Genomic DNA, 13977 nt, shown 5'->3' on the forward strand with positions numbered 1-13977 from the left:
ACAAATTTAACGTGCATGAGTCATCATTTCCTTCACGGGGAGTCTTCGGACCCCGGGGATCAAACCCACGACCTCTAGGACGTTGGCCGAGTGCCCTACCAACCAGGCTATCTCGGCCTAGTAGCCAACATATATCAGAACCGTGTAGTGTGCACCGACCACAGTGCTGACGTAAAATATTCTCAATGGTAGACAGGTCGTGGGTTAGCGTCACCTTGCCGTCAGGCTAACCGTGGGAGGTTTTCGTGGTTTTTCTCCCCATGTAACACAAATGCGAATTAGTTCCATCAAAAAGTCCTCCACGAAGGCAAATTTCTACCTGTCTCCCCAGGCTTTCCTTTGTCTTCTGGATTGGGTTCAAAATTACAAGGGGACTGAGTAGAGCATTTATAGTCGTAAACCCAAAAATTAGGTCGAATGTTCAACGACGGTTATAAAATAAACTAAAACCGTTTAGTGCTGAAACTTTATTACGGCGATAAGTAAATACGTGAGTCATAAATTTGGTGTTCTTTGCTGCTCGTGCGCCCTCTATATATTTCATGGCGAATAATATTTTAGATCACTTTTGCATGCTGCATCGATTTTTTAAAAATGTATGTGTTTATTTATTTATTATTATTATTTTAAATTGTAAATTGCAGCACTATTATGAATTTAATTAGAAATATTTTATTGTATTCTTATTATTTGTATGAACTTCCTTTGAATTAAAGTAAGTAATCAGAAACTGTGGTATAAAAAATACCAAATATAACTGAGAGCCTAATTATTCTGATTAGTGAAGACTTTTTTTTTTTAAATTTTATTTTTGCAGGTAATCGTCGACTCTATAGCAGTGAAGGAAAGTGTTTCCTAGGAACAAGAGAGTTTAGATCGGGAGATGAGTTTCAGCAAGATTCTTGTACTCTTTGTAAATGCCATGTAAGTCAATGATTTAAATGCATTCTTGTGTAAATTACACCGTTTTAACCCTACGACGCAGAATTTTTATTAAGCATATTTTTCATACTTTTTCATTATTTTGTACTAATTTAGGTCGAAATAAGTGAAAAATATTATATTTACCACTTTAATAATTTTTGGTTATGAAATACAGCATTTAACACCATGTCTTTTTATGCGTTAAAGATAAAATCTTCCAAACAAGACTCATTTCCAAACAAAAAATTTGCAATTTACAATTTACAAAATCAATTATTGATTAATTTTTGAATATAAATTTAAAAAAATTCAAACAACTTTTTTTAGATTTTATATTTTACTTCAAGCATATTTCCGATAATTTAACAGATTTTTTTAGTAAGTAACTTTTTCATGATTACAAATACCAAAATATATTTTCGCTTGTAATTAGGGCGTCAGAAAAAAATATCTAAAAAAGACATCAGTGTATCAGTGTATTGTGCCAAAAGGTTAAACACAAAAAATATGTAGAAAACATTTTTTTTATATGTAAACCTAAATTTATAGTTAATTATTAGTAACGAAAAATTAAAAAAAAAACTAATAAGTAACAAAAAAGTGAGTTCAATTGGAAAAGTGATTTTTTGTACTCTGTAAATGTAACGAAAGTTATTTTAAATGCATTGTGTAATTTATGCTGTCTTTTAAACAATCACAACTCTCGAAGAAAAAAACACAGCATAGTTTTTTTGGAACCTTCAACTTAAACCTTCATTGCCGCGAAATCTTATTCTTATAGTATACCTTTATCAATGTCATCAGATTCCATTGAGAATTTTTAAAGGTCAGTTGTTCTTTGTGACCTGATGTAGCATACAGGGTCAACGAAATAATTACATTCATAATTAACGAGTATTTTGTATATTAATATCACCTATATCTTTAAAAATAAAATAAAATAAAATAAAATAAAATAAAATAAAATAAAATAAAATAAAATAAAATGAAATGAAATGAAATGAAATGAAATGAAATGAAATAAAATAAAATAAAATAAAATAAAATAAAAGGGCTTATTTTCTGATCGCTTATGAAAGCGATCAAACTGCAAAAGGCATATTACATTCTTATTTTTTTTCAAAATTTGAAATTTAATTTTCATTTTTATTAGGACTTTTTAAAATACGATTTTTAGTTTAATTAATGATTATAATTATTAAAGAATATGGTTATTTACATCAAAGACTTCCATGAGCTGCTTAATTATGTTATTAATTGTAACTTCTTCAAAAAAATTTAATTCCAGGAAAATTATTAATGAATAAATTTCAAGTTTTCAATCGAAATTTAAGTATGTGACTTTTTAAAATTCGATTTCTCATTAACTATTCGACCAATTTCATTCAAATTTTGTATTCCGCTATTCAAATTACATTCTTTAAAATGATGTAAAGATTTTTATTTCTTAGAATTCAAAATTTTTTCATTATTAAATAATTATTATTAAAAAAATTATAAAATGTACTAAATAATTATTAAAAAGTATTTTTTGCATGTAACTATCTTTGGATAAATAAATTTACAGTTGTGTGTATAATTTATAATTTTCAATTCGCTTAAGAAAATATTTCGAGTTATGGTGAAATACGCAAAAAGTAAAATTAACATTAATGGGTTCAAAATCTTCACCGCTCTTATAACCAAACTATTGGGACCATATTTCCTTGATAGTGGTTACTCCGAATATTTTGAGGGTCAAAAATCAGTCGGAAAAAAAGGTATGTTTATTCGAAAAAAGTGCGTTCTTGTGTCTGATTTCATAATATAAAATATCGTCTTTATTAAACAAGTAGCATATGTTAGGTCACCACCTTAAACCATTAAGATTGACTCCTCGTAGGTGAAAATCTGATAATTAGAGGATAAGAAGTTATTCAGTGTGATATGTTTTTTTTTATGCTCTTTACATTAATATCTATGCTATTTAAAATAATAATAAAAATTTGATTTTTGTAATGATTCTGAGAATTTTATTTATAAATCTTACAGCTTGTAACCACAAGCATTTATTTATACACTATAAGAACTTCTGCAAACAGCAGAAGTCTATAAGCTTGATTTCTTAAAAAATGCTCTTAAATTTCTCGGGACCACTTTTGACCTTGAGTCTATGTTTTCAAAACCGATGAAAATGTTTACCTTCTGAGACATTTTGGAGCCTATTGCATCATTTTTCTCAATTAGTTTGAGTGTTTAGTTTGTAATCACACATGTAAGATGAGAAAATGGATTAAAATAATGTTGAGATATTTTAGTGGGGCGATATAAAAACTTACGAATTAAGTTCTAAAAAATTAAAGATTATCAAATCGATTTATCAACGAGAAAATTACACTTCGGTGAGCTTACTTATTCTAAGCTTGTTAAAGGCATTGCTTTTTTTTAAATTTAAAATAATTCCATTTTTGGACTTCTGGAGAAGTGTCACAATTGGCTAGGAAATTTTCCACAATTTATAAAATATTTTTGCAAAATAATTTAGTACTCCCATTAAATGTTTGATTCTTTCATAAAAAAATATTTTAACACGAAAAAGAGAGGAAAAAAAACGCAATTTTAAGTAAAAAAAAGTTTAGAAAAACTAATATTGCGATTGGACGATCAATATTTTTCTGTTTACAGATCGTGATATTAAAATTACGATATCGTTCAGCATTAATCTTGATTTGTTTGGGGTTTTTTTATTAAAAAAATTATGGCAAATACTTTAAAACGAATAAAATATATTACGCCTCATGATGCAAACGATTCTATAAGCTATAACTTTTCGCAATTGTTTCAGATTATTGCTCAGAAAATTTTAAAATTTAATTAGATGTTAAATTAAGACACGTTTTAAATAATTTTAAACAGAAATAGCTTTTAAATTCATACAGAATTTTAAAGAAAGTTTAAACAGATATTTAATAGAAAATATGTGTTTTAACACTTGGTAGAAACAACCATTTTTATTTATTTTAAACAACAACTAAAACTGGGATGTATTCGTTAGAATAATTACAATAAATAAAAACATAACTAGGCTTAAAAGTGAAAAATTTCATATCTTCTTTCCTTTTTCTTTTCAAAAAAGAAAATACAGAAGTATTTTTAAATTACTCATAAGTAAGTTTAACTTAAGGCATATTGAAAGCAAGCAAAAACGAATTTTCTGATTTTTGTTTTTGTTATTCGTTTTATATTTATAGTATACGATAAGACAAAATACGAGGTGACTTAGATCAGAACTGTCACTGACAAGAAAATGTTAGTTTCTTTTCAGAATATTTGCGACATTCTTTACAGGGCAAGTGCCCCTCCCTTGGAGGGCTTTGGAAGATCATTAATTCTTGTGGAAACTTTGTGTACTCTGGTTGAAGAGATGACAATAACAAACGTGACACTATGTGTTGTTTTTCTGTTTATAGAGTACTTGTTACTTATTGCCTTTAGTAAAATATAAATTTCAAGAAAATATGTTGAGATAACAGTTCTAAACAACAGAAATAGCCGCTCATATATGACCTTTTATCTGCAATGACGTCATATAAATCTTTTTACAATTGTTATCGTTTGCTTTAAAACATTAATGTATTCTTATTAAAAACAAACGATTCTTCCGAAAGATAATATGTATATTTGAGTTGCACCCAAAAAAAATTGTTTGCTAAATGGTATGAAGATATGCAAACAATCGGATGCTTTGAAAATGTAGCCGGTATTTTGCAATGCGGGGCGATTCTTTCGTTACGTGTGTTACTTTTACACGACATATTTCAACTTTAACACTTATTATAATAAACTTGTTAGATATTTTTTATGTTTTTCTTAATTTGTTGTTAAATCTATATGTGTTGTAAGTTTTCAAAACGAAGATTGAAGGCGCAAATTAATTTGATGTTGAAAAAAAAAATTTCTGAAATTTTGTTACGTGTGTTACCCTTTATAATGCTAGATATTTGAAACTTTGAATATATTCATTTAATTCTGTGAAGTATAAAGGCAAAAAATTAAGATATTTTCTTTTATAGAGAGATACAATATCGAAGCTGTGTTTAGTGATTTTTAAAAATTTCTTGCAACAGTAAAAACTTCTTTATTTTGGTGAAATTGGTGCGTTACGTGTGTTAACTGAACGTTACGTGTGTTACCCTCTGTGAATATTTCAACTGAGAAGTCATAAATGTTGCACTAAAACATTTATTTATTTTAATTTAGCAGAAGAAAAACAATTTATTTTAGCAAATAAAATAGTTAATGGTCTGGAAAGATGGTTGTAGCCCTTCTTTATACTGGTTTAGAGAGTAAAACATAGCAAATCTTAGGCACATCTATTCCTTCAAAATCATTTCTGTTTGGAAACAAAAATATGCATATTTTCCAATTATTTTATGCAAATATTGCATTTTAAGTTTACAAGCATGTGCATTTGCGTCAATAATGTTCCCGAGATAGAGCATATGTCGTTTTAATTTCAGTTATAGGCGCACTTCTGATCAGGAGGGAACAGAAATTGACTTACTGACTATTTGTGTGCCACAATGTGCATCTATGCATCTTATTCAAGTATCTAACGATACTTATGCATAGATTTTATGCTTTGTATTACCGTTGCCATGTATTGATCTTTTCAATTAATATCTTTATTTCCTTTTGGCTAATATATAATACTGTTGTATTAGGCATGAGTTGATTGGTTAGCTTTGCAAACAACACTGGATAGCAAATAAATTTTTTTGTATAACAACACAATGATATAAATAACTTTGCTTTTTGCTTCGCTTTCAAGATTTTGTACTACACACCTATCCCATAGAAGGAACTTCTGCATGTGATATCGTAAAATATTTCCAAATTAATTTCTTTTTTTATATTTTGATTGACAAAATATGAAATAATTCAACCATATATTTATTTTTAAATTCTTAACTTGACTTATTACTATAGAAGGTTTCTGTTAGCTCATCTTCTGAAGTAGAATCGTTTTTAAACAGTCTTAAAATAAAAGTGTAGACATTGTTTCACCTTTGTCTTTGCCTTAGGAAAATATTGTAAAGGACTCTATTTTAAACTCTTTAGGAGAGTATCGTCTAAGACAACAGCTGCTGTGAATAACGGAACTGTGGCTGGATAGCATAATGCTGATTGAAATTCGTTTTGATATTCAAAAGAATATGCCATTGCAAAGTCAACTTGAATTTCCCTGGTTTTAATGCTAGATATGTTTGTTTGGAAAGTATCACCTCGGATTCTTTTAACTCTTACGTATTATTGAAAGTTAGTCCAATTTTCAAGAGTTATTTCAAAACATTCTTCTTGCACATTTGCCATTATATATTTTTTATTGTGAGCTATTGTCATCTTTTTCTCATCGTTACCAAACTACAATAAATGATGGTTAGAAACCTATAACAAGCAATGAGAAATTTTTGTAAGTATCAGAAGCACCCTTCCAACAATTAGATCCAAAATTTCTTTTACTTTATATACATAAATACTTCTACCATCACCATGTATTGTCATAAACTTAATTTTAGCCTTCCAGTTAAAGAATAAAAATTTCATGATATTTGTTTTGATTCTAAGTTTTACAGTAGCAATAAATTTTTTAGTCATAAAGCACTAAATATGGAAAATTAAACAATGTTTAGGATGCAACTGACAAAAATCAGTATAAGCCTCTCTTAGAAACATTGTTAGATAGTTCTTTCGTTTTATTGCCCGTTTTTCCCCGTAATAATCCAGAGAACCAGCTCTTGTTTCAATACAAGCATAGTATAAACAATCTAACTTTTGAAGAAAATCCATTTATTAATAATTAAGTTCATCTGAAATACTTAGTGGTGAACCTTTTACATCATTATCAATCTGTTTTGAAAGTTCAAGTCTAACTTTCATTATTTCCTTATTTTCTTTCCTTTGAAGTGCAGAATCTTATGCTCTTTTCTTTTTTTCTTCATCTTCTTATTCTTTTAAATCCAGATAAGGACACTATTTTAAGCTTATCCATTTTATAATAATCTAGCAAATGCAGTCGAAATATTCTACTTAAACATAAACGTATAACAAATAGAAGTTTGGGAAAACAATTTCCAAAAGTTTCAAAATTATCGTCTTATTATGCTGTTTTTTTATTAATGCTTATACCGACCTGATTTTACAAAAAACCACAATCTTACAATTCCGTATTTGTGGCATTGAAGTTGCGCGGCGGTTATAAAAAATGTCCGAACATGATTTAAATCTTTTATTGAAAATAAATAAATAATTAAAGTGTATAAGTACCTCTAACACACATAACAGTAACGCGCGTAACTTTTCGTTACGTGTGTTACCTTGAATAAAATTAATTATAAAATTTTAACTATTGGCAGTTTTAATTCGAGAATTTTTTCCGTTGCATATCTTGCCTTCTTAATTTATAAAACAAAAAATTTTTAAATTTTCTTTTTTACTAAAGTTTTTACAGAAAAAAATGCAAAATTATGTTACGTGTGTTACTGGGAAATTAGACTATCTTGATTAATCGACTTTCAAACAAGCAAAAAAATTTAGGCCAAATTAAAAAAATACATTAAACAATGATAAAAGAGTAAAATAGTTATATTTATTACTAAAAACTATTTTATTGCTCTTTAATATTTTAAGAACTCCATTGGAATATAACATAACAAAGAAGAGAACTCCTGTTAAAATTCATAGTGTTCCACCTTTTGTTAGAATTCACATAAATATTTTTTGTAATTCAAAAAACTATCTTAACTATTAAAAAATGTACATCTTCTAGATTCCGAAATTGTGTCATTTTTGATTCTGCGATAATTTTGAAAATTTAGTCACTCAGGACCACTTTTCGTGGAATCGCCCTGCGACAGTATGTTTACAACTATTTTCTAATATTCTAGATATATTTTAGATATTGATTCAATATGTTAGAAAACCGGTCATCTCCAAAAAAGCAAATTTTTACTGGAGAGACGAAAGAACTCAATAGTTAAGTATCAGCTTGATATATAAAGCTTTTTTTTTCTTTTTTTTTTAAAACATGACTATTTACAAAATATTCTATTGCAATTGTGCGATAACATAACTTAAGTTTTTCAATACGTCGATACTGAGCCATGGTGGCTCATCAGGGGATGTAGCGTTCGCTTTCCAATGAGATGAACCGAGTTCGAATCCCAGTGATGGCTGGTTGTTTTGAATTCGGCACCAGCTCGCACCGACCACAGTGCTGATGTAAAATATCCTCAGTGGTAGACGGATCATGGGTTAGAGTCCCATTGCCGTCAGGCTAAACGTGGGAAATTTACGTGGTTTTCTTCTCCATGTTCCATCAAGTCCTCCACAAAGGCAAATTTCTCCCAATCCTTGTTCCTGGAGTTCCCTTGTCTTCTGGATTGGGTTCAAAATAACAAGGCTATGGAGTTGAACATTAGTAGTCGTAAAATCGTAACCTACTTCATCCGTAATTAGAGTAAAGTTTTAATCATATCAATAGCTCTTAAGTTTATCTGTTAGCTGCCGGAATGAAATTAAATTAATTAAATTCGTTGAAGACTTCATTCTTAAATGTGTTTTTTTGTCTATTTGGATTTTTCAATCTATGTGAAAATCACTGAAACCGACTCATAATTCTCACTTTTTGCAAATTTTTATGTGCCCAGAGAATGCAGCGTTGTAGTAACTCATTAAATATTAAAAAATTAAATCACAAACGCTTTATAACGCTTATAAAAATGTGACTTTTCTTCATATTGATATTATACGCCATTTTCATGGTTGCCACAGAGAGCGCTAGCTATATGTTGGCAAATCTAAACCTGACAGTCTAAAATGTCTATTACAAACTCACAACAGTTATAAAAATAACATATTATTCGTTAAAAAGTTTACAATTCGTAATTATTAAGGTTCATCTAGATTACCACAAGTTTGCGTAGCATCGCTGCTCAGTTAATAAAAAAATATATATCGGTCCTAAAAAGAGTTTGTATTGAATTTACCTACATGAGCGACATTACGTAAAATTGGAAACTATCAATTGTTATACAATCATCTATGCGCATTGGCTGCATTTTTAACAAACTTAAAGTGTTGCAACTCCATATCCACCAATATTGTCAACAAGTGACGTGTTATAAACTTTCCAAAAACCATTTGTTAACTTCAGACATCAAAACAAAATTTAAAAAAGTGAAAAAAAAAGGTACAAATTTGTTTGAATCGGATAAAAACCCATTTGACAAAAGCCACATGCCGAACCGCGTGCAAAAAATTAGAGAGAAAAACTCAGAAATATTTACTCAAGCATAACGTAAATACTTATCACCCTAATTTTTTTATTCTGGGAAAAAAAAACGAGACCAAAAATAATAAACTTTATTGGTTCATTATTGTTTTTTTTTCCCTTCCTTATTGCCCCCCTTTGTCTATAAAAGTTTGGCTGGCATATGAAGTATGCCAGGCTTAAAATGTATCTGGCGTATATATGACACATACGCGTAAGCATTAAAAGAGTAGACTGACATATGGCAGCTAAAACATGGTTTATATAACAACCTAATGTAAATACATTAGCAGAACAAGTATGAGAAGTGAAACTAATATATTTTTTACCCTCTTTAGCCCCTGCTGAATCATTTTTACGAGCATCACTACTTTTTGGTTGTTTTGAACAAAAAGAAGGAAAAAAAACTAACCTTTCTTTCAAGAACTATAGCTCTCTTTAAGAATTTTTAAGCAATACAAAGAATTGCACAACAAAGGCATGCTGGGAAGCTTTCAACAAAGAAATATTTTGACTTTGTTCACAACTATTCTTTTGATTGTCTTTCAACTTTCTGCGATTTTGAAAGGGCAAAGATACCGCAGAAATAAACATGTTTTTCAATGAACTTTTCGCTCCCTGTTTTTCCGTTTAAATGTACTTCGTTTTAAAAAGTATCAGTTTTGAGAAACTGCGAACAAATGGTTAGGAAATATAATTGTTTGCATATTTTCGTACCATTTAACAAACAATTTTCTTTTTGCTGCTACTCCAATATGCATATTTTCTTTCTGAAGAATCGTTTGTTTTTAATAAGAATACATTAATATTTTAAAGCAAACGATAAGCCAAACAGCAATATATTTATTTCCAAAAAGATATTAGCAAAATCGTTTTCACGTTTTGTTATAAGCTAAAAATCATAACTGTTTGAAAAAGCATCGAATTCGAGAAACAGTAAACATATAGAAATCGTGATATTGTTATTTTTTTAGACCAGTGTAGCAAAAGATTTTTTTTTTCTGTGTTACTTAGAAATAAATAATATTTTTCCAAAAAGAGATAAAAATAATACGGTAATATCAAAATCTATATACTTTGAATATTAGTAATTGGTTATCAAATGCTTTCAGTGTTATAGTTTATTTTGCCATTTTAAATTTTAGAACAATTGAATATAATTAATTGCTGTTTAGTTGTTGCCGTTTAAGTACATCAATGCTGAAAGACTCTGGAAAATAGAATTTTCATTAAAATGTCAGATGCCTCGCTTCAAAATTTTAATCCTTCAGAATCTATCAATTTGTAACTTATGTGGAAGGAGAGTTCTTTGACAATTCAAATATTTCAAAGTTATAACGTATACATCGAATGTAATTGGCCTCCCCAAATATATTTGAATGTAGTTCTTTAAAGTCAGTATGTTTAACGAAATGTTGTCACATTTTTATTTTATTTTTATTGTTGAATAAACTTTTTACAGCCATAGAAATTTTCTAACATGATTTTTTTTAAATATAATTTAAATCAAAGCCACAACAACAAAAAGTTTGCAAATAGTGGTTATTAAATGGAAAGGGCCTGTTGATATCGGTAACCGATTCATTAGGTTTGAAAAAAAAGTGGCTACTAAGTTATTATAGTCCACCAGTCACTGGCTACTAACTGAAAAGTGAAATTTCCTGATCTAGTCTATGACTAAGGACATATAAGACTTTATATCTATTAATATTACTTTTAATATGAAAGTAATTTTTTATGTAAAAATTTCATTTAAGCAAAATTTTTTAAAGAGAGTAAAATATGGTTTTTTAAAATCGAATAAATTTCGCATACATTTACATAAGTAGTAATTTAAATGCTGTGGCAGAATTTTTTCGAGCTATCTGCGACAAAACTCTAGCACTAATATCTTTCTGCAAGATATTTTCAATAATAGCAAACATATATGTTACTAATTTGAAATAACAAAAGCGCTGTGTTTGCAGGAAAAAAAATTAAATAAATAAGCAAAAAAACTATATATATATATATATATATATATTTTAACTGCGTTAAAAAAACTATATATATATATATCAGATCCAACCACTTTTATTTGATAATGATGAGTATAAGATAAAGAAGCAATATATAAAATAAAGAATCAATAAAATTAAATAATTTACAATGANTATATATATATTTTAATTGAACATGTAATAATTTTTCATTCTAATATTATGGGTGATATTCTCGCTTTTTGTTGGGGGGGGGACGCACTAATTGTTTTTTTCGCATTTCATAAATAATCACAATAAAAAAAACTATTAAAAATCGCATGAAATCCATGTTAGTAATTTCCGAATAAAAGAATCGACGAAATCAAGCGAATCGGACTGCTCAAAAAAGGGTTACTCAAATGCGTGTTTCGTTTCGAAATTGTAGTAATAAATAGTATCTGATTTAAAAACTATGGAGAAATGAATAGCAATAACGGCCAAAAAATAGATAGAATCATTGCCTTAAAAAGTAAATACTCAAATGCCCGATTCGAATTTTCCATATTGTTTGAAATATTTAAAAACCACGTGAAAATCAATATCGATAACTGCCGAAAATACAATCGAAACATTACATCGATTTACGATACTGTCGACGTAAATTGCACACGCCAAAGAGTGATTATTTAAATGCATGATAAAAAATATTACGTGTAAATTTCTGTAGAAAAGAAAAGTAAATTGTTTTCACTTTTTAAAAGAAAAATCTTTCTGCAAGAACTCTGTAACAGCTCTGCGACAACGTCGCCGCATCGCTGCGATTCTGTCACAGAGTTTAAATCATGGTTTTATGTTTTTTAAATGCATATCATTCTATTGTTTCTTCCTTTTAATTAAATGGGGCTTTTTTTGCCTTACCACTTATTACATTAAATAAACAATCCCAAGGCACTGAAGTGGTATGATATTACTTGATTAAAAAAAATTCCCTTTGCTTCAAAAATATTCAGATTGGATGTAACAGTTGACATGCTTTAAGCGCTCAAAAATAGGCGCCCGTTTTCTAGATTTACCAAACATAAATGAGAAGAAACAAAAGCGATCTGAAATATGAAACGTAACGTTGAGAAAAAAGATGAAAAATAAAGGTGAGAAATAAAGCTAATCATTTTTTTATCTCATTCACGTCTGGCAAGTCTTAAAGATGGGTGCCCATTTTTAAAGCGCTTGAAATATGTCGACTATTATTACCCATTTATGTATTTTTAAAGCAAATGAATTTTATAATCATGTAACACTTGTTATATTGTTACAGATAATACAGGTATTATATTATGAAAAAGGGCATGTAATCGAGGTGTTTACCCCGAGCATCCATACAATCCCCTTACTAAGCTTTCCAGATAATTCGAATCATAATACTGTTCGTCAGTTCCAAATATTTATTACTTTTAAATAATATATTTGAGACGAAAGTAAACTGAACGAAAATTATTCCAAGCCAAGATAACGCACACATAATACACAAACGTTTAAAAAAATTTTTATGTCTGACTAAACATGTATAGCTCATTCAAAATCGGCTGTATTACCCTTTTGTAAAAGAAAAAAGTGTCTCACCGCAGACCACAGTGCAAAACAATTAAAGATTGAATAATAACAGTGCGGAACACTCATGTGCAAATGTTATCGTAAAACTCATCACGAATTCGGCTCACCACCCCTATTTGCATGAAGATTTCATTCGAAATGACACGCGAGACAAAACTAAATAAAACAAGAGTTAATCGGTCTTTGACCACATTTCATAACTTTTAATGATTTTTAAAATTTTCTTTTGTGCACTCCATTTTTGTTCCACTAACTGCATTGTATTCTGCCTAAGGATATGAGTAATAGTATATATATATATATATATATAACTTTTTACATCGGTTTTTGTAAAATTTCTGATCATACTCTTAAAGGTGGCGATTTCTAACATTTTGTAAAAAAATTTGACTAAGGAGACTAAACTATTGCAAAATTTTATCAATCCACACATTTTGTCAATCCACACAGTCGTCACAAATAGTTAAAGAGTTTAAAGTGTAGTGAATATAAAAATACAAAATTCTACCTCTGCTTTTAACTCCAAAAGTACGGACAATGCGGAATGGCGATAAAATTCTGAAAATAAACGTTGTTCAAATTTTTGAGTCTAAGTGCTAAAATTTGAGAGAAAAAAAAACACTACAAATTATTTACTAGAATATATAAACAACATTTAATATTTGAATTAAAATTATTGCATACCATTCTCAGTATTCAATAAAAAAAAATTGTGCTATTTTTCCTTCTCTAAATCTACTCTTAATTCCAGTATAGTCCATTTGATAAAATTCCAAAGACTGACAAAATCAGATTTTCAAATTTTTAAGACTACGTGCCGAAAGTACAAACATAATGTTTTTTTTTTTTTTAAATTTCTGTGTTAAAAGTAACTCCCGATATATAGAATTCTGACGAGGAAAAAATTAGAATAATATTGAATGCATAGCAATTAAATATCTAATAAAATCTAACAAAATCTAATTGGAAGAATATATTCTGATCGAAATATTATCTCAAAATTCCAAAATTGAAGACGTAACAAAATTATATCACGATAATATTTTTCATGTGTTATGAAATGGCCGTCGAACTGTAGACTCTTGACAGTAAAAAAATTCAAATTAAAATAATCCATGATACCTAACAATCGAATATATAGTAGTTTATAATTTATATATATATATATCT

The 13977-nt window shown here is 28.5% G+C and overlaps 1 protein-coding gene across 1 annotated transcript in view; it reads left to right on the forward strand.

Annotated features, from left to right (window-relative positions):
- The window catches only part of LOC107448655 (BMP-binding endothelial regulator protein), a 153212-nt gene that overhangs the window by 124727 nt on the left and 14508 nt on the right, over nt 1-13977 (forward strand). The window contains exon 8 of the mRNA XM_016063957.3: nt 818-924. Within this exon, the coding sequence (XP_015919443.1) occupies nt 818-924 (107 nt within the window). The remainder of the gene's footprint in view (nt 1-817; nt 925-13977) is intronic.

This window comes from Parasteatoda tepidariorum, chromosome 6, assembly GCF_043381705.1.
Source record: "Parasteatoda tepidariorum isolate YZ-2023 chromosome 6, CAS_Ptep_4.0, whole genome shotgun sequence".
NCBI classification, from domain to species: Eukaryota; Metazoa; Arthropoda; class Arachnida; order Araneae; family Theridiidae; genus Parasteatoda; species Parasteatoda tepidariorum.